Genomic DNA, 21944 nt, shown 5'->3' on the forward strand with positions numbered 1-21944 from the left:
GTCCAAAGATTCACGACCCTCCGAGAGAAGAAATTCCTCCTCATTTCCATTTTAAATGGCTGACCCCTTACTCTGAAACTATGCCCCCTAGTTCTAGATTCCCCCACGAGGGGAAACATCCTCTCTGGATCTAACCTGTCGAGCCCCCTCAGAATCTTATATGTTTCAATAAGATCATCTCTCATTCTTCTAAACTCCAGTGAGTATAGGTCCAACCTACTCAACCTTTCTTCATAAGACAACCCCTTTATCTCAGAAATCAAACTTGTGAACCTTCTCTGATGCAAATATATCCTTAAATAAGGAGACCAACACTGTACACAGTACCCCAGGTGTGGTCTCACCAATGCCCTGTACAACTGTAGCCATAAGCTTAATGGATGATTTTGAGGAAGATAGCGTGAAAACTATCAATGATAGTAGATTCGTGATCAATAATTGTCCCCTCTCATTAATATGGAATTCAACCCAACATTCAAGTGCTCTATCCTGTGGTATAGTGAAATTGGACATGAATTGCTCAATACCAGGATGTCCAAATACCAAGGTTTGCAAAGCCAGTAAGGAGTTACCAAAATCTCCATCAGTCCTTGCTTCTCTGTAATTTGTGTATTAGGATAAATGAAGGAAATGCGTTCACGTTTATTTCCCAGAAAAGGGAAGACCACCGCGACTTTCAAAGTGGCTTGTTCAAAAGATGGGAGTTGGTGATTGTCCGGTGACATGAGGAAATCTATCAATGAGAAACACTGGAATGTCCAGAAGGATGTTCTGAAATACCACAGTGCAGGAGTGGGTGGATCACATTGCGGTTTAATGCAGCTGGTGGCATATTATCTAACTCCAGGTAGTCATTGAGAGGAAAGTTTCACGCTATGGCTCAGGCACAACTAAACTAGCAGTGTTGCATCTTAACAGAGGAACAAAGAGCAAGTTGCACTTCTGCTGTTGACTGACATAAGAGATGACTGTCAGATTGTCTGTCCAGGGACACGCTGATTGTCCTGCACAAGATTCTCTAAATATCTGAGAGCTATATGTAACAAGCCTATTAGGTGCTTGATGTCTCAAGAGATGGCACACCTAAGCATGCGAGTCCAATGCAGATCAGCATCCCAATATGCATTTATGCCAAAAGAGGATTTTTCTATTGCAAGGAAGTGCCTGCGATGTAAACAAGGCTCTGTCCTGTAACATGTTATAAAATTGTTGCGTCAGATCTTTTCATATAACTAAGCTAATCTACCATGAAATTAACTTGGAATTCTGTTGGCTGCCTTCTATAAAGTATCTATTTCTGGGGGAAGGTAGAGCAAAATACACAACACTGTCTGAAGGTATTCCTTCTTAATTGCACAGAAATGATCTCTTTCCTGGTTGTGAAACACTGGAGGCATGCAGTAACTTGCAGAGCCATAACGTTTCATAAAAGGGCGTAAAATTCCAATAAGTTTTGTCTCAAACCCGAGTTTGTAAACAACTCTCTAAACAGCGAGGAGGGCTGCTATACACTTGGGCAATAGATGTAATTAAGATTGATCACTTATCTGTCGAAAAACAATTTGGGATTTCTACAGACGCTTCGATCCAAGGTGTAAAAAAACTTTTGAAGGGAGACATTTGGCCCCTAGCTTTCCCTGTTCAATGGTATTTCCAGGTCACTGCAGTGAGATAGAACATTGGGCGTAGAAATCTGCACTGTATGAACAATTCAGAAGACTCTTCAAAGATTCGAAGAATTCTAAAAACTTTATTTTCTGGTCAAGAAATAAGCATGTGTAAGTTTGATACTGTTCGTCTGTTTTCATGTTGCTTCTGTGTTAATTTCTTTCTTTCTTTAGGTACTGTCACACTACTTATATCCTCAGCTCATCTTATCTGAAATGTAGTCATCCCACCACTTGAGAGATTAATAAACTAGGACTGGCCAAAAACTGGAGTGTGTGGGGCTGCAACTCATCCAGTTAACCGTTAACATCCCCCCCACCCCCAGAGGGGCACTGGGATTTACCTGGAAGTTGCGGCCTTACTGTCTCCAGGTGAGTTGCTAGGACTATCCCCATATGCCTGTCTGTCTGTCTCCAGGTGCATCCTTCATCTCCACGTGGTGCTTTATAATGACTCGCCTTTTTCAAACAAAGAATAATCATAGAACAATACAGCACAGAAGGAAGCCATTCGGTCCATCGTGCCTGTGCCAGCCAGTTAAATACAGCTTCCAATTCAGCTCGAATAGCAACAGGATCGAGCCAATGATTGTATTGCCCTGCAGAAGGGAGAAATGACCCTCATTTGACACAAGAACATAAGAAATAGGAACAGGAGTAGGCTATACGGCCCCTCAAGCCTGCTCCGCTATTTAATAAGATCATGGCTGATCTGATCATGGACTCAGCTCCACTTCCCTGCCCGCTCCCCGTAACCCCTTATAGTTTAAGAAACTATCTATTTCTGTCTTAAATTTATTCAATGTCCCAGCTTCCACAGCTCTCTGAGGCAGCAAATTTCACAGATTTACAACACTCAGAGAAGAAATTTCTCCTCATCTCAGTTTTAAATGGGCAGCCCCTTATTTTAAGATCATGCCCTCTAGTTCTAGTCTCCCCTATCAGTGGAAACATCCTCTCTGCATCCACCTTGTCAAGCCCCCTCTTAATCTTATACGATTAAGATCACCTCTCATTCTTCTGAGTTCCAATGAGTAGAGGCCCAACCTACTCAACCTTTCCTCATAAATCAACCTCCTCATCTCCGGAATCAACCTCGTGAACCTTCTCTGAACTGCCTCCAAAGCCAGTATATCCTTTCGTAAATATGGAAACTAAAATTGCATGCAGTATTCCAGGTGTGGCCTCACATGGATTTATGAAGGGGAAATCATGCTTGACAAATCATCTAGAATTTTTTGAGGATGTAACTGGTAGAGTGGACAAGAAAGAACCAGTGGATGTGGTGTATTTGGACTTTCAAAAGACTTTTGACAAGGTCCCACACAAGAGGTTGGTGTGCAAAATTAAAGCACATGGTATCGGGGGTAATGTACTGACATGGATAGAGAACTGGTTGGCAGACAGGAAGCAGAGAGTCGGGATAAACGGGTCCTTTTCAGAATGACAGACAGTGACTAGTGGGGTGCCACAGGACTCAGTGCTGAGACCCCAGCTATTTACAATATACATTAATGATTTAGATGAAGGAATTGAGTGTAATATCGGCAAGTTTGCAGATGACACTAAGCTGGGTGGTGGTGTGAGCTGTGAGGAGGATGCTAAGAGGCTGCAGAGTGACTTGGACAGGTTAGGTGAGTGGGCAAATACATGGCAGATGCAGTATAATGTGGATAAATGTGAGATTATCCACTTTGGTGGCAAAAACACGAAGGCAGATTATCTGAATGCCGGCAGATTAAGAAAAGGGGAGGTGCAACGAGACCTGGGTGTCATGGTACATCAGTCATTGAAAGCTGGCATGCAGGTGCAGCAGGCAGTGAAGAAGACAAATGGTATGTTGGCCTTCATGGCTAGGGGATTTGAGTATAGGAGCAGGGAGGTTTTATTGCAGTTGTACAGGGCCTTGGTGAGGCCTCACCTGGAATATTGTATTCAGGTTTGGTCTCCTAATCTGAGGAAGAATGTTCTTGCTATTGAGGGAGTGCAGCGAAGGTTCACCAGACTAATTCCCGGGATGGCAGGGCTGACATATGAGGAGAGACTGGATCGACTGGGCCTGTATTCACTGGAGTTTAGAAAGATGAGAGGGGATCTCATAGAAACATATAAAATTCTGACGGGACTGGACAGGTTAGATGCAGGAAGAATGTTCCCGATGTTGGGGATGTCCAGAACCAGGGGACACAGGATAAGGGGTAAGCCATTTACGACTGAGATGAGGAGAAACTTCTTCACTGAAGAGTTGATAATCTGCGGAATTCTCTAATGCAGAGTTGTTGATGCCAGTTCATTGGATATATTCAAGAGGGAGTTAGATATGGCCTTTATGGCTAAAGGGATCATGGGGTATGGAGAGAAAGCGGGAAAGGGGTACTGAGGTGAATGACAGCCATGATCTTATTGAATGGTTGTGCAGGCTCGAAGGGCGGAATGGCCTACTCCTGCACCTATTTTTTATGTTTCTAATACCTTAAATAGCTGTAGCAAGACTTCCCTGCTTTTATACTCCATCCCCTTTGTAATAAAGGCCAAGATGCCATTGGCCTTCCTGATCACTTGCTGTACCTGCATACTACATCGCATAACAACTGCTCCCCGACATATCTGCAGGAGCCAAAGGACACAGGACAGTTCATTGCTCAGGGTTCCATCCCTGGCACGAGGTGTTTTGAATTAAACATCACGTTGCTGCTGATAGCTTCCAATTGCCATCCACTTTCCAATGACCTCACCAAACTGCATGTACACTGTGGGGCTGTGTTGATTTGAGAATGAGTACAGACATATTTCGTAGGGGAAAAAAAAGTATTACTTTTGCCTACATATTGGTGGACCTCTTGAAATCTTCTCGCGGACCCCTAGGGGGTTGCAGACCAAGGTTGAAAAACCATTGTCCCTACTTTGTATCCCCTGCCACTCAGCCAATGTCCTAACCATTTAGAAAAAGAGAAAGCCCAAAATCTCATAGAACATAAGAACATAAGAATTAGGAACAGGAGTAGGCCATCTAGCCCCTCGAGCCTGCTCCACCATTCAATAAGATCATGGCTGATCTGGCTGTGGACTCAGTTCCACTTACCCGCCCGCTCCCCGTAACCCTTAATTCCCTTATTGGTTAAAAATCTATCTATCTGTGACTTAAAACTATTCAATGAGCTAGCCTCAACTGCTTCCTTGGGCAGAGAATTCCACAGATTCACAACTCTCTGGGAGAAGAAATTCCTTCTCAACTCAGTTTTAAATTGGCTCCCCCGTATTTTGAGGCTGTGTCCCCTAGTTCTAGCCTCCCCGACCAGTGGAAACAACCTCACTGCCTCTATCTTGTCTATCCCTTTCATGATTTTAAATGTTTCTATAAGATCACCCCTCATCCTTCTGAACTCCAACGAGTAAAGACCCAGTCTACTCAATCTAACATCATAAGGTAACCCCCTCATCTCCGGAATCAGCCTCGTGATTCGTCTCTGTACCCCCTCCAAAGCCAGTATATCCTTCCTTAAGTAAGGTGACCAAAACTGCATGCAGTACTCCAGGTGCGGCCTTACCAATACCCTATACAGTTGCAGCAGGACCTCCCTGCTTTTGTACTCCATCCCTCTCGCAATGAAGGCCAACATTCCATTCGCCTTCCTGATTACCTGCTGCACCTGCAAACTAACTTTTTGGGATTCATGCACAAGGACCCCCAGGTCCCTCTGCAACGCAGCATGTTGTAATTTCTCCCCATTCAAATAATATTCCCTTTTACTGTTTTTTTTCCCCCAAGGTGGATGACCTCACATTTTCCGACATTGTATTCCATCTGCCAAACCTTCGCCCATTCGCTTAACCTATCCAAATCTCTTTGCAGTCTCTCTGTGTCCTCTACACAACCCGCTTTCCCACTAATCTTTGTGTCATCTGCAAATTTTGTTACACTACACTCTGTCCCCTCTTCCAGGTCATCTATGTATATTGTAAACAGTTGTGGTCCCAGCACCGATCCCTGTGGCACACCACTAACCACCGATTTCCAACCCGAAAAGGACCCATTTATCCCGACTCTCTGCTTTCTGTTCGCCAGCCAATTCTCTATCCATGCTAATACATTTCCTCTGACTCCGCGTACCTCTATCTTCTGCAGTAACCTTTTGTGTGGCACCTTATCGAATGCCTTTTGTAAATCTAAATACACCACATCCATCGGTACACCTCTATCCACCATGCTCGTTATATCCTCAAAGAATTCCAGTAAATTAGTTAAACATGATTTCCCCTTCATGAATCCATGCTGCGTCTGCTTGATTGCATTATTCCTATCTAGATGTTCCGCTATTTCTTCCTTAATGATAGTTTCAAGCATTTTCCCCACTACAGATGTTAAACTAACCGGCCTATAGTTACCTGCCTTTTGTCTGCCCCCTTTTTTTAAACAGAGGAGTTACATTAGCTGCTTTCCAATCCGCTGGTACCTCCCCAGAGTCCAGAGAATTTTGGTAGATTATAACGAATGCATCTGCTATAACTTCCGCCATCTCTTTTAATACCCTGGGATGCATTTCATCAGGACCAGGGGAATTGTCTACCTTGAGTCCCATTAGCCTGTCCAGCAGTAACCCCCTAGTGATAGTGATTGTCTCAAGGTCCTCCCTTCCCACATTCCCGTGACCAGCAATGTTTGGCATGGTTTCTGTGTCTTGCACTGTGAAGACCGAAGCAAAATAATTGTTTAAGGTCTCAGCCATTTCCACATTTCCCATTATTAAATCCCCCTTCTCATCTTCTAAGGGACCAACATTTACTTTAGTCACTCTTTTCCGTTTTATATATCTGAAAGCTTTTACTATCTGTTTTTATGTTTTGCGCAAGTTTACCTTCGAAATCTATCCTTCCTTTCTTTATTGCTTTTTTAGTCATTCTTTGCTGTTGTTTAAAATTTTCCCAATCCTCTCGTTTCCCACTAACCTTGGCCACCTTATACGCATTGGTCTTTGATTTGATACTCTCCTTTATTTCCTTGGTTATCCACGGCTGGTTATCCCTTCTCTTACCGCCCTTCTTTTTCACCGGAATATATTTTTGTTGCGCACTATGAAAGAGCTCCTTAAAAGTCCTCCACTGTTCCTCAATTGTGCCACCGTTTAGTCTGTGTTTCCAGTCTACTTTAGACAACTCTGCCCTCATCCCACTGTAGTCCCCTTGTTTAAGCATAGTACGCTCGTTTCTGACACAACTTCCCCGACCTTCAACAGCACCAGCATCGCTGAGTCCTCCAGCATCAACGTCTTGGGAGTTAGAATTTACCAGAACCAGCCATATTAGTAGCATGGCGATGAGAGAAGGTCAAAAGCTGGGGAATGAAATTAGTTGCTCACATCCTGACCCCCTCAAAACCTCCCTATCATTTACAAGGCGCAAGTCAGGAGTATGAGGGAATACTCACTGCTCACCTAGATGGGTGCAGCCACAACAACATTCAAGACACTTGACAGTGGGAAAGAGCAGTTCCCCCGCCACTAGACTAAATATCTACTCCCTCCTCCACTGGGCCTCTGTGGCTGCAGTAAGTGGAATTTACAGAATGCACTGCAGCAACTCATCAACCTTACTTGGACAGCACCTTCCTCCCCTGCGGCCTCTACCACTGAGAAGCATAGGAGCAGCAATGTCGTGGGAACACCATCACATCCAAGCTCCCTTCCAAGTCACACAACATCCTGATCTGAACATGGACTGCTATTCCTTGTCCTGTGTCCTAAGTCGCACCAAGTCCCGCTCACCCATCACCCCTGTGCTTGCTGACCTACATTGGCTTCCGGTTAAGCAACGCCATGATTTCAAAATTCTCATCCTTATTTTCAAATCCCTCTATGGCCCTGGTCTCGGCCTCCCTATCTCTGTAACCTCCTCCAGCCCCACAACCCTCCCCCCCGCCCCGGTTACACGCATTATCTTCTGCAGGTGGCACAGATTTTTAAGCAAGGGTAAAATATCTGAACTTCAAGTCGAGTCAAATCTGTAATACAACCTTCCAGCAGTTAAGCCAAGTACAGTCCTGTCTCAAGAAACAGATTTGCTCTCCTCACTGACGAAGCAAGAATGCAAATAATGCAGCGGGATGTGGGGAAGAGGGGAGGAAGTTAGATAACTGAATATGACCATATTCTGACACCCAATATAGGACACAAGTGCAAGCTATATGGTGTATTTCCCTTTTGGCGTGTTACGGACAACAAAGAATTTAATTTGGGAAACATGATGGTGCAAGACATTTGCGCAACAGTGTGCTTTGCCACAAAGGGGTTGGAGTGGACACAGCGTTATGTCCAATATCTCCTACAAAGCGAATTCCTGATCAAGCTGGCAATGGTTTGCAGCATGGGAAGACCTGAAAAGGAGTAGGGACAGCAAAATAAAATGAAACAATTAATGCATTAAAATTTCCACTGCAGTACTCGAAGGCTGGTGGCGCCTCAACAGAAGTTTTCGCCCACCCCCAGGGACTGGAGTGATGCAGGATTAAGAAATATCCGTGGTGATCAAAAGTATGTGCCAGATAGCTTTCTAATTTCACAATACCATACTTACCTTTATGAGTGTCAAAGATTAACCTCTCCTGTGAAAATATGAATAGTAAAGTCAGTAGCATAGAGCGCGCTGTTTCTTGTATTATCAGCATGAATATACAATCGTTCCCTGTGCACTAGAAGTGTGTCGTTATAATTGGTTTAGGCACATGTCAATAATGATTTCATTACCTTCCATTGCAGAGGAATCCAAGATTAAACGCAGAGGCTTTTGTTTCGCCGATGCTTCACGCGGTGTCAGGTTTCTACATCCCACCTCTCCTCCTGCTCCAGCTATCATTTCATCTTTCTGGCCTTCCTCCAGCTCCTCCTTTAGCTGCTGCTCATTCCCATTGCAAGCTATCTGTGGGCAGTGAAGACAAAATAGCAGCACACTGCAGTAAAGTACTCAATGCATGGACACACATTGGCAAATTGCAATTCAATGCAATTATTCAGTCGCTGCCAGTCTCGAGGTCCCCAACTTCACTTAAAGGTTGGGTTATTTTTTAATTTAAAGGTCTCTTCATTTAAAGGGACTATATCAGGAATACAAAACAATTTATACTGGAAATCAAAACAACTCACTGCTTAAATAAAATTGGCATTTAACTGTATAGATTGTAATCTCGGATTTTACATTTACAACAAAGTGCTTCATTTCACAACTCCTCTGCAGCTCTGAAATGAACAGTAAACCTGGGACCTCATCATCAAAACTGGTAGTTTATTAAACACTCTGAATAGGAAAAGTCCCTGGGAACTTCTGATATAGGTTTTAGCACACCGCGCCACAAAACTAACATTCCGTGAATTCTGAACACTGATTATGAAACCAACTGAAGGAATGGGGTGTGTGCAGCTTATTATGATTATTTTATGAATCCTGATAAATTCTCAATCACCTGTAATCAGCTTCCACCACCTTTTCAGGGAGAGCGTTCCAGATCCCGACAACTCTCTGAGTGAAAACATTTATCTTCATCCCCTCTCTAGATCTTGTGCCAATGATTTTAAATCTCTGACCTCTGGTTATTGACCCACTCGCCAGAGGGAATCATTTTTCTCTATCTACTCTATCAAAAACTTGAAATCATCATCTTGAAAACCTCTATTAGGTCACCTCGTAACCTTCTCTGTTCCAAGGAGAACAGTCCTAACTTTTTCAATCTTTTCCTCATAACTGAAGTCCCTCATCCCTGGTAACATCCGGGTAAACTTCCTCTGTACCCTTTCTAAGGCCGTTACATTTTTCCTGGTGTGGGGCCCAGAATTGTCCACAAGACTCCAGCTGAGGCCTAACCACAACCTTCTCAGCATGATCTCTTTGGTTTTATATTTTATTCCTCTATTTATAAACCAAGTAACTCATATGCATTTTGAACCACCTTATCAATTTGCCGTGCCATCTTATAGGATTTGTGTATCTGGACAGCAAGATCTCTCTGATCATCTACACTTTTCAAAATCATGCCATTTATAGCATACTGTCTTTCCATATTAATCCTCTCGAAGTGCATCACTCCACACTTCTCCGCATTGAACTGCATCTGCTGCACTTCTGCTCATTTCACCATCTTGTCTATGTCATCCTGAAGCCTATAACTATCCTCATCACATTTTGTATCATCTGCAAACTTTATAATGCTGCTCCCTACGCCCGAGTCGAAGTCGTTTATAAAAACTGAAAAGCGTAATGGGCCCAAAACTAACTCTTGGGCACCACCACTGCAAACCACCATCCAGTCTGAAACACATCCATCCAGCACCACCCTTTGCTTTCTGAGTCAATTTTGTAGCCATACCCCCAATTTCCCCTTAATTGCATGGGCTTCATCTTCTTAATCAGCCTCCTGTGTGGCACTTGTTTAATCCTACCGAAGCTCCATATATATATATTATACACACACAAAATTTACTTTGATTAACCTTCTCTATTACTTCATCAAAGAGTTCAATCAAGTTAGTCAGACACGATTCGTCTTTTACAAATCCGTTCTGGCTCTCCTTGATTTAGCCTTTGTAAATGAAAGTTTATTTTGTCCTTGATGATGGTTTCCAATAACTTCCCGCTTTATCTCTCTCCCCTTCCTTGGTATAACATTAGCAACCATCCAGTCGTCTGGCACTACTCCTGTATCCAATGATGATTGAATGATTGTGACCAATGCCTCTGCTATTTCTACCTTTGCTCCTATCAGCAACCTGGGATGCATTCCATCCGGACCAGGTGACTTACCAACTTTCAGTAATGCTAATCTTTTTAGTATGTCTTCTTTATCTATTACTATGTTGTCCACAACTTCCCACTTCTCTTTTAGTGTAACCTTCACATCATCCGCTTCCTTTGTAAAGACAGATGTAAAGTACTCATTTAACATTTTACCCATGTCCTCTGCCTCTACATGAAGATTTCCCTTTGCATCATTAATAGGCTCAACTTTTTCCCTCACTAACCGCTCAGACTGCACATGTTTATAAAATGTTTTAGGATTCAATTTAATGCTGCCTGCCAACTCGGATCACAACTGAAACATAATCAGTTCATTCCTTGTATCTGAAGACAATGATGCCACTCCTATGCAGCACTTATCTTGTGCCACTTCTACACAGCCCTTATTGAGGCACTATCAACTTTGCAATCACAGGCATGCTGATTTTTTCTTAAAGCATTGAAGAAACTCAAATGAAAGCTGATCAGACATGAGTTTTTTCTGCATGTTATCTTCCCTTCATTCCTTCTTAGGATCCTTGCATACATTGAATGCAAGGTCTAATTGCTTTGAGCTTCTCATCAGAAGTTCAGGGCACAGAGGACCTAAAGCAAGCCTGCGGCTTTTAACAACCAGCATGGAAGCTAAGCGTGATTACAGGAATTAACCAGGGCCATAAATTCTTTGAATTCCAAATGTGACAGTCAGCTGCATACCGCAGGAAGTATAGCACTACCCACATAGGTCATGTGCATCATGTACAAGGACTCTGAATTGCACTTGGTACATTTTTACTAAGGGGTAGTACCAGCCAAAAGAGAAACAAACTGAATTGTTTCATCTGTTGCTTTTGCATGATTAAAAAGTGGGTTCTAAGAAGAGGGAGGTGGCTAGGTAAAGGGCGCTAATGGAGGGAATTCCAGAGATTGGGATCTAGTTGGCTGAAGGCTCGGCCACCAAAGGTGTGGCAAAGGGAGGGGGCAATGCGCAAGAGGCAAGAATCAGAAGAATGAAGAGTTGGGGTCTGTTGTAGCGCTGCAGGAGGTTATGAAAATGGGGACAAGGATGAGAATTTTAAATTTGAGGCATTAGGGAAGCGGGAATCAATATAGGTCAGTGAGGAGGGTGGGTGATGGTACTTGCGGAACCTGGCGAGGACTAGGATAGATGCGGCAGAGGTTTGGACGAGCTGCAATTTATGGAGATTGGAGGAAGCAAGGCCTGCCAGGCAAGCATTGGAGCAATCGAATCAGGAGCTGACAGAGGCATGGATGACCATTTAAACAGCAACGGGTCTGAGGCATACAGAGAGGGAGAACATCGTTTTTGTTTTGCAGAAAAGCAATTCCTGATTACCTTTAGTGCTGGCTTTTCCTCTCCGTTGGTAGAGGCAGAATCTTCTGCCTGCTGAGGCACAATGACAAACTCCTCGCTGTTCAATGTGGAGACAGAGTCCGACGAGCCGCTCACCTTGCGCAAAGAGGCTTGATCATCCATTTCTCAATCAGCACAATGCACAGCAACAACCTGAAAGAGAGAAATTACAATATGTATAAAGACCTTTCAAGTCAAAGTTTATTGATGCTTTTCTTTACTAAATACACCTTTTGGCTGTTTTCAGTTTTAATTTTAGCATCAAAAACCATGGAGAAATATCAAGGGAAAAATTAGAGCCAAAAAAACCCCAGGATAAATTTTGAGAAAATCAAGTTTATATTTTCAACATCACTAAACCTCAAGAAAGGAAAAAAAGCAAGAGTCTAACGCGAGACAGTTAAGCTAAATGACATCCCACAATTATTTACACAGTTCACTGACACCACTTCTATGAGCCTCAATGACAAACTGATCCGAGTGTATGCTCCTAGCAGTTGCGTTAAACTAACGACTTAACACAATTTCTCACCAACGAGGTGGTTGAGCACCCAATGAGAGGTATTACTCATGCATTACTCATGCACATTATGCTAATTACACTGAATCAGGAAATACAGGAAGGTTCAACGCAGGTGTGTGCCAACATCACACCACCCAACCCGGGCCTAAATAGAAGACTTACAACCTGTGCTATTGGGCCTCTGTAAATACTACTCCTCAGACACAGCCAGTGGGGGCACACAAAAACAGACCACATTTATTCACTGTCTTGAGTTTTCCCTCTTTTCCTCTGAGGAATCGCTTTGCGACATCACACTGGACATCCGACCTGGTATCAGGAAAACACCATGTAGGAAATATCAAAGAACCATCACCTGCAAGTTTCCCTACAAGTCACACACCATCCTGACTTGGAAATATATCGCCATCTTTCATCGTCGTCGTGTCAAAATCCTGGAAATCCCTCCCTAACAGCACTGTAGGAATCCCTTCACCACACGGACTGACAGCACTGTGGGAGACCCTTCACCACACAGACTGACAGCACTGTAGGAGACCCTTCACCACACGGACTGACAGCACTGTGGGAGTCCCTTCACCACACGGACTGACAGCACTGTGAGAGACCCTTCACCACGCGGACTGACAGCACTGTGGGAGACCCTTCACCACGCGGACTGCCAGCACTGTGGGAGACCCTTCACCACACGGACTGACAGCACTGTGGGAGACCCTTCACCACACGGACTGCCAGCACTGTGGGAGACCCTTCACCACACGGACTGACAGCACTGTGGGAGACCCTTCACCACACGGACAGCACTGTGGGAGTCCCTTCACCACACGGACTGATAGCACTGTGGGAGACCCTTCACCACACGGACTGCCATCACTGTGGGAGACCCTTCACCACATGGACTGACAGCACTGTGGGAGACCCTTCACCACATGGACTGCCATCACTGTGGGAGACCCTTCACCACACGGACTGACAGCACTGTGGGAGACCCTTCACCACACGGACAGCACTGTGGGAGTCCCTTCACCACACGGACTGATAGCACTGTGGGAGACCCTTCACCACACGGACTGATAGCACTGTGGGAGTGCCTTCACCACACAGACTGACAGCACTGTGGGAGACCCATCACCACACGGACTGATAGCACTGTGGGAGACCCTTCACCACACGGACTGACAGCACTGTGGGAGACCCTTCACCACACGGACTGACAGCACTGTGGGAGACCCTTCACCACACGGACTGACAGCACTGTGGGAGTCCCTTCACCACACGGACTGACAGCACTGTGGGAGACCCTTCACCACATGGACTGCCATCACTGTGGGAGACCCTTCACCACACGGACTGACAGCACTGTGGGAGACCCTTCACCACACGGACAGCACTGTGGGAGTCCCTTCACCACACGGACTGATAGCACTGTGGGAGACCCTTCACCACACGGACTGATAGCACTGTGGGAGTACCTTCACCACACAGACTGACAGCACTGTGGGAGACCCTTCACCACACGGACTGACAGCACTGTGGGAGTCCCTTCACCACACGGACTGACAGCACTGTGGGAGACCCTTCACCACACGGACTGACAGCACTGTGGGAGTCCCTTCACCACACGGACTGACAGCACTGTGGGAGTCCCTTCACCACACGGACTGACAGCACTGTGGGAGACCCTTCACCACACGGACTGCCATCACTGTGGGAGACCCTTCACCACACGGACTGACAGCACTGTGGGAGACCCTTCACCACACGGACAGCACTGTGGGAGACCCTTCACCACACGGACTGATAGCACTGTGGGAGTGCCTTCACCACACAGACTGACAGCACTGTGGGAGACCCAACACCACACGGACTGACAGCACTGTGGGAGACCCTTCACCACACGGACTGACAGCACTGTGGGAGACCCTTCACCACACGGACTGACAGCACTGTGGGAGACCCTTCACCACACGGACTGACAGCACTGTGGGAGTCCCTTCACCACACGGACTGACAGCACTGTGGGAGACCCTTCACCACACGGACTGACAGCACTGTGGGAGACCCTTCACCACACGGACTGACAGCACTGTGGGAGTCCCTTCACTACACAGACTGACAGCACTGTAGGAGACCCTTCACCACACGGACTGACAGCACTGTGGGAGCACCTTCACCACACGGGCTGACAGCACTGTGGGAGCATCTTCACCACGTTCAAAAAGGCGGCTCACCACCACCTTCTCAAGGGCAATTAGGGATGGGCAATAAATGCTGGCCTCGAGAGCGACATCTACATCCTAGGAATGAATAGGAAAAACAAGGTGCTATCAGTCTGCAGTGTGGTCAGAACACCAATGCACTGCCTTACATGACCACTGGGGAAAAGCCCGTGAGTCTGTTCTGTGCATTAACTCTCCCGGTCCAAAAATAGGAATTGCTCCTTTTTGTGTTTAAAGAACAGGACGCAATCCAACTTTTACCATTCACATTTCGGATAATGACGACCTCAAATTAATATTGGCACATTTTGACTCTGATGCCAGCTGCTTAACCCCAGTGTGATTAATATTGCAAGGTAGGAACTCATTAAAGAACCTATGAGTAATATGAACGAGAATTTAAAGTTGCTTCCCTTTCAGAATATGGCAGTGAAAGTCAGGTGCACGCATTGCGTTAGTGACGCCATCACACATGTTGCATACAAACACACTGAGGGGTGCAGTTAATAGAGGTCTGCGACAAAATACAGGAAGATATTAATAAACTTAAAGATGTGTGCAATTGGCAAATGATCAATATAGACAAGTGTGAGGTGGAACATTTTGGTAGGAAGAATAAAGAAGCCACATGCTCCTGGGAAAATAAATGTCTAAATGGGGTAGAGGAACAGAGAGGTCTGGGGTACAGATGCACAAATCACTAAGTAGCGACGCAGGTTGATAAGAACATAAGAAATAGGAGCAGGTGTAGGTCATGCGGCCCCTCGAGCCTGCTCCGCCATTCACTAAGATCATGGCTGATCCGATCATGGATTCAACTCGACTTCCTCGCCCGCTCCCCATAACCCCTTATCGTTTAAGAAACTGTCTATCTCTGTTTTAAATTTATTCAATGTCCCAGCTTCCACAGCTCTGAGGCAGCGAATTCCACAGATTTACAACTCTCAGAGAAGAAATTTCTCCTCATCTCAGTTTTAAATGGGCTTCCCCTTATTCTAAGATCATGCCCTCTTGCTCTAGTCTCCCCCATCAGTCGAAACATCCTCTCTGCATCCACCTTGTCAAGCCCCCTCATAATCTTATACGTTTCGATAAGATCACCTCTCATTCTTCTGAATTCTAATGAGTAGAGGCCCAACCTACTCAACCTTTCCTCATAAGTCAACCCCTCATCCCCGGAATCAACCTAGTGAACCTTCTCTGAACTGCCTCCAAAGCAAGTGTATCCTTTCGTAAATATGGAAACCAAAACTGCACGCAGTATTCCAGGTGTGGCCTCACCGATACCCTGTATAGCTGTAGCAAGACTTCCCTGCTTTTATACTCCATCCCCTTTGCAACAAAGGCCAAGATTCCATTGGCCTTCGTGATTACTTGCTGTACCTGCATACTATCCTTTTGTGTTTCATGCACAAGTACCCCCAGGTCCCATTGTACTGTGGCATTTTGCAATCTTTTTCCATTTAAATAGTAACTTCCTCTCTGATTTTTTCTGCCAAAGTGCATGACCTCACATTTTTCAACATTATACTCCATCTGCCAAATGTTTGCCCACTCACTTAGCCTGTCTATGTCCTTTTGCAGATTTTTTGTGCCCTCCTCACACATTGCGTTTCCGCCCATCTTTGTATCGTCAGCAAACGTGGCTACACTACACTCAGTCCCTTCTTCCAAATCGTTATAGATTGTAAATATTTGGGTTCCCAAAACTGATCCCCGCGGCACCCCACTAGTTACTGATTGCTAACCAGAGAATGATCCATTTATTCTCTATTTTCTCTGTTTTCTATTAGTTATCTGCAATAACCTTTTATGTGGCACCTTGTCAAATGGCTTCTGGAAGTCCAAATACACCACATCCATTAAGGCCATTAAAAACAAACAAAGCACTTGGGTTCATTTCCAGAGGGTTAGAATTGAAAAATAGAGAAGTTATGTTGAACTTGTATCGAACCCTGGTTAGATCACACTTGCCGAGTACTGTGAACAGTTCTGGTCTCCATAATATAAAAAGGATACAGAGGCACTGTCGGCAGTGTAAAACAGATTTACTAGAATGATATCAGAACTGAGAGGTTATACTGATCAGGAAGGATTGAACATGCTAGGCTCTTCTCTCTCGCAAAGCAAAGACTGAGGGGTGACCTGATAGAGGTCTTTAAGATGTGTGAAAAGGTTTGATAGAATACAGGCACAGAAGATGTTTCCAGATGTGGGCAAGACCAGAACTAGAGGCCATAAAAATATGACAGTCACTAATAACTCCAAAAGGGAATTCAGGAGAAACCTTTTTACCCAGCGGGTGGTTAGAATGTGGAATTCACTACCACAAGGAATAGTTAAGCTGAATAACGGATGCATTTAAAGGGAAGCTAGATCAGTACATAAGGAAGAAATGAATAGAAGGATATGTTGATGGATTAGATGCAGGGTGGGAGGAGGCTGGTATGGAACATAAACACCGGCATAGACCTGTTGGGCCGAATGGTCTGTTTCTGTGCTGTAAATACTATGTAACTATGTAATCCATGTCATCACACAACATGCATGATGACATAACTACGACATACGTGCTTCTTGAAATTCACACGGTCAAGGGAGAATTCCTCTTCTTGCGGGTCAGAAACAGGCAGAATTTTTTTTTAAACTCATTCACAGACCCAGAAAATAATCTGTGTATTAACTCTCCCGATCCAAAAATAGGAATTGCTCCTTTTTGTGCTTAAAGAACAGGACACAATCCAACTTTTACCATTCACATTTCGGATAATGACGACCTCAAATTAATATTGGCACATTTTGACTCTGATGCCAGCTGCTTAACCCCAGTGTGATTAATATAGCAAGGTAGGAACTCATTAAAGAACCTATGAGTAATATGAGCGAGAACTTAAAAGTTGCTTCCCTTTCAGAATGTGGCAGTGAAAGTCAGGTGCACGCATTGTGTTAGTGACGCCATCACACATGTTGCATACAAACACACTGAGGGGTGCAGTTAATCGAGGTCTGCGACAAAATACAGGAAGATATTAATAAACTTGAAGGGGTGTGCAATTGGCAAATGATCAATATAGACAAGTGTGAGGTGGAACATTTTGGTAGGAAGAATAAGGCGGCCCTGGGAAACTCCTGGGAAAATAAATGACTCAATGGGGTAGAGGAACAGAGGGGTCTGGGGTACAGATACACAAATCACTAAGTAGCGACACAGGTTGATAAGGCCATTAAAAACAAAGCACTTGGGTTCATTTCCAGCGGGTTAGAATTGAAAAGCTGAGAAGTTGTGTTACATTTTTATAGAACCTTGGGTAGACCACACTTGCCGAGGACTGTGAACAGTTCTGGTCTCCATAATATAAAAAGGATATAGAGCCACTGGAGAAGGCGTATCATAGAAATTTACAGCACGGAAGGTGGCCATTTCGGCCCATCGTTTCCACGCCAGCCAACAAAGAGCTATCCAGCCTAATCCCATTTTCCAGCTCTTGGTGTGTGGCCCTGTAGGTTTATGGCACTTCAAGTGCACATTAAATGTGTTTCTGCCTCTATCAGTCTTTTAGGCAGCGAGTTCCAGACCCCTATCACCCTCTGGGTGAAGAAATTTCACCTCAAATCCCCTCTAAACATTCTACTAATTATTTTAAATCTACACCCCCCTGGTTATTGACCCCTCTGCTAAGGGAAATAGGTCTTTCCTATCCACTCTATCTAGGCCCCTCATAAATTTATACACCTCAATAAAGTCTCCCCTCATCCTCCTGTGTTGCAAAGACAACAAACCCAGCCTATCCTCATAGCTAAAATTCTTCAGTCCAGGCAACATCCTTGTAAATCTCCTTTGTATCCTCTCTAGTGCAATCACATCTTTCCTGTAATGTGGCGACCAGAACTGCACGCAGTACTCTAGCTGTGGCCTAACTAGTGTTTTATACAGTTCAAGGATAACCTCCCTGCTCTTGTATTCTATGCCTCGGCTAATAAAGGAAAGTATTCTTAACCACCTTATCTACCTGGCCTGCTACCTTCAGGGATCTGTGGACATGCACTCCAAGGTCCCTTTGTTACTCTACACTTCTCAGGGTCCTCGCATTTAATGTGTATTCCCTTGCCTTGTTAGCCCTCCCCAAATGCATTACCTCACACTTCTCCGGACTGAATTCCATTTGCCACTGTTCTGCCCCCCCTGACCAATTCAATGATATCTTCCTGCAGTCTACAGCTTTTTTCTTCATTTTCAACTACAGAGCCGATTTTAATATCATCTGCAAACGTCTTAATCATAGCCCCTACATTCAAGTCTAAATCATTAATGTATACCACAAAAAGCAAGGGACCCAGCACTGAGTCCTGCGGAACCCCACTGGATACAGCCTTCCAGTCACAAAAACACCCATCAACCATTACCCTTTGCTTCCTGTCCTGAGATAATTTTGGATCCAACTTGCCACTTTGCCCTGAATCCCATGGGCTTTTACTTTCGTGACCAGTCTGCCATGTGGGACCTTATCAAAAGCTTTGCTAAAATCCATATACACTACATCGTACACACTGCCCTCATCGACCCTCCTGGTTACCTCCTCGAAAAATTCAATCAAGTTAGTCAGACACGACCGTCCCTTAACAAATCCATGCTGACTGTCCTTGATTAATCCGTGTCGTTCTAAATGATATCAGAACTGAGAGGTTATACCGATCAGGAAGGATTGAACATGCTGGGCTCTTCTTTCTCGGAAAGCAAAGACTGAGCGGTGACCTAATAGAGGTCTTTAAGATGTGTGAAAAGGTTTGATAGAGTACAGGCACAGAAGATGTTTCCAGATGCGGGCAAGACCAGAACTAGGGGCCATAAAAATATGACAGTCACTAATAACTCCAATAGGGAATTCAGGAGAAACCTTTTTACCCAGCGGGTGGTTAGAATGTGGAATTCACTACCACAAGGAATAGTTAAGCTGAATAACAGATGCAGTTAAAGGGAAGATAGATCAGTACATAAGGAAGAAATTAATAGAAGGATATGTTGATGGATTAGATGAAGGGTAGGAGGAGGCTGGTATGGAACATAAACACCGGCATAGACCTGTTGGGCCGAATGGTCTGTTTCTGTGCTGTAAATACTATGTAACTATGTAATACATGTCATCACACAACATGCATGACATAACTACGTGACATACGTGCATCTTGAAATTCACAAGGACAAAGGAGAAGTCCTCTTGCAGGTCAGAAACAGGCAGAAATTATTTTTTTTTTTACCCATTCACTGACCCAGAAAATAATTTGGGAATAGACTGTTTGAATGGTGCCATTAAGGCACTTCAATTGCCAAGAATTCAGGTAGCCCCAGGGTTAACTGATGATGTGTGTGTCTTTCTTTTCTAAACTTATCTCGAACAGATTTGCAACTCATCACAAAAAAGACCCCAATAGTCATCTTCAGTATCTTGAGCAGGAAGCTGACAGGGAAAGCTTAAATCCTCAGACAAGCATGATGCCAGATTACAGGAGCAGTTCCCTTCAGAGGGCTAAAGTAATTGGTTCACAGGTTATGTATGTAAAGCCTTTGAATGCAAAAAAGCTTATGCATTTAGGCTACCCTTATCTGCAAGATTCCTGGCACAACACCTCTTCTCTTCAGTAATCCATTATTTGGACTCATTTTCTTTGGCCACTGGACAGCTACTTTGCCTTGTTTCTGCTGATCCTGAAGCATGACAGAAAGTCAGCAACAAAGTCAAAAATAATCACAACTAGCTTGACATTCAGGCACAGTCCACCGAGACCATTACAAATGCTTGTTTTCCTAGTGATTGTCAAAACTTGTTATGGCAAGATAAAGGCTAAATAATGGCCCGTAAATTGCGGCCTCTCCGGGTGAGTACGATGAGCGCATGAAGAGGCCCCGCAAATTCTGGGTTTAGAAGCGCGAAGCGCATGAGCCTAAACCCGGCACTTGCGATCTGTCAAACAGATCGCGGGCATCCCTGGGAGAAGGATCTTCGTGGGCGGAGACTTGGGATGTTTGCCCAACTCTTACTCAGCGAATGTCTTTCAAACTCCTACGCCCGAGAATCTTCTGCTCGACAGCCCCGAATAAAACAACGATGCACAACTAAGAAGCAAGCACCTCTGTCCCACTGACAACAATCCAAGCGATCCAGAAAGTGCTAATGCCACAAACAAAATATTGTAGCTGCTGGAAATCTGAAACAAAATACTGAAATGCTGGAAACATTCAGCAAATCATGCGGCATTTAAAGAAAGAATTACATTGATACAGCGCCTTTCACAACCTCAGAATGTCTCAAAACTCACCAGCCTTTGGTGCTCCATTCACCATGACATTTCTGTAGCTACCACACCCTCACCACCACCTTTGAAGCCCTGGTCCCTATTAAAACCGTTACTCTCTCTCATCCTGGCCGTTCCCCTTGGTACAGCCCTCAAGTCCTAGGGGCACAGACTTGAACAGATGTGGCGGACAATTGATTTAGCCATTCACCGCCAGATCTGGCTGGACCAGATAAAGCATCATCGGGTCCTACTCTTGTCTGGTAAAAACTGCTCACTATTCCAGGATCATTCTGGAATGCAAAGATATCCCCCGGCTACTATTCTCTACTGCTAACCGTCTTCTGAAACCCCTCTCCCCTGTCTCCACCACACTCACCTCCGACAACAAGTGTGAGGAGCTCATGGACTTCTTAGTCTCAACGATTGAGATCATCCGATCAACTGCCTCTGCCACTTCCCTTCCTTCCCCTAGCCCACCGGGCCGATATGCCTCTGAGGTTCCCCCCTGCCCTAGCCCTAAACTCGCATCTTTCTCCAGTTTCTCTCCGATCTCCCCTCTTGACCTCTCCACGCTCATCCTGTCCATGAGCCCCACTTCCTGCTCCCTTGACCCTATTCCCACTAAACTGCTGACCACCCAACTTCCTTTTCTGGCTCCCATGTTAGCTGACATTGTTAACGGTTCTCTCTCCTCGGGTATGGTCCCCCTCTCTTTCGAATCTGCCGTCATCACCCCTCTCCTCAAAACAACCATTGGCCCCACTGTGCTTGCAATCTATCCCCCTCATCTCCAACCTCCCTTTCCTCTCCAAGATCCTTGAACGTGTTGTCGCCTCCCAAATCTATGCCCATCTTTCCCGGAACTCCATGTTTGAATACCTTCAATCCGGTTTCTGCCCCTGTCACAGTAACGAAACGGCTCTTATCAAAGTCACAAATGACATCCTTTGTGATTGTGACAAAGGTAAACTATCACTCCTCGACCTTCTCGACCTGTCTGCATTCTTTGAGACGGCTGACCATTCCATCCTCTGCCACCGTCTCTCCACCATCATCTAGCTGGGTGGAACTGCACTCATAAGAACATAAGAATTAGGAACAGGAGT

The 21944-nt window shown here is 44.8% G+C and overlaps 1 protein-coding gene across 4 annotated transcripts in view; it reads right to left on the reverse strand.

Annotated features, from left to right (window-relative positions):
• Positions 1–21944, reverse strand: part of rabgap1l (RAB GTPase activating protein 1-like) — a 626729-nt gene that overhangs the window by 577432 nt on the left and 27353 nt on the right. For 3 of the 4 annotated variants that reach the window (XM_070887463.1, XM_070887462.1, XM_070887465.1), the window contains exons 2-3: positions 11785–11955; positions 8408–8579 (exon numbers count right to left, since the gene is read on the reverse strand). In XM_070887463.1, coding sequence (XP_070743564.1) covers positions 8408–8579; positions 11785–11925 — 313 coding nt within the window. In that variant the 5' untranslated portion in view covers positions 11926–11955. Of the gene's footprint in view, positions 1–8407; positions 8580–11784; positions 11956–21944 lie in introns of those variants that run through there. The other variant, XM_070887464.1, reaches the window with a different exon arrangement.

This window comes from Pristiophorus japonicus, chromosome 8 (assembly GCF_044704955.1).
Source record: "Pristiophorus japonicus isolate sPriJap1 chromosome 8, sPriJap1.hap1, whole genome shotgun sequence".
In the NCBI taxonomy this organism is placed as follows: domain Eukaryota; kingdom Metazoa; phylum Chordata; class Chondrichthyes; family Pristiophoridae; genus Pristiophorus; species Pristiophorus japonicus.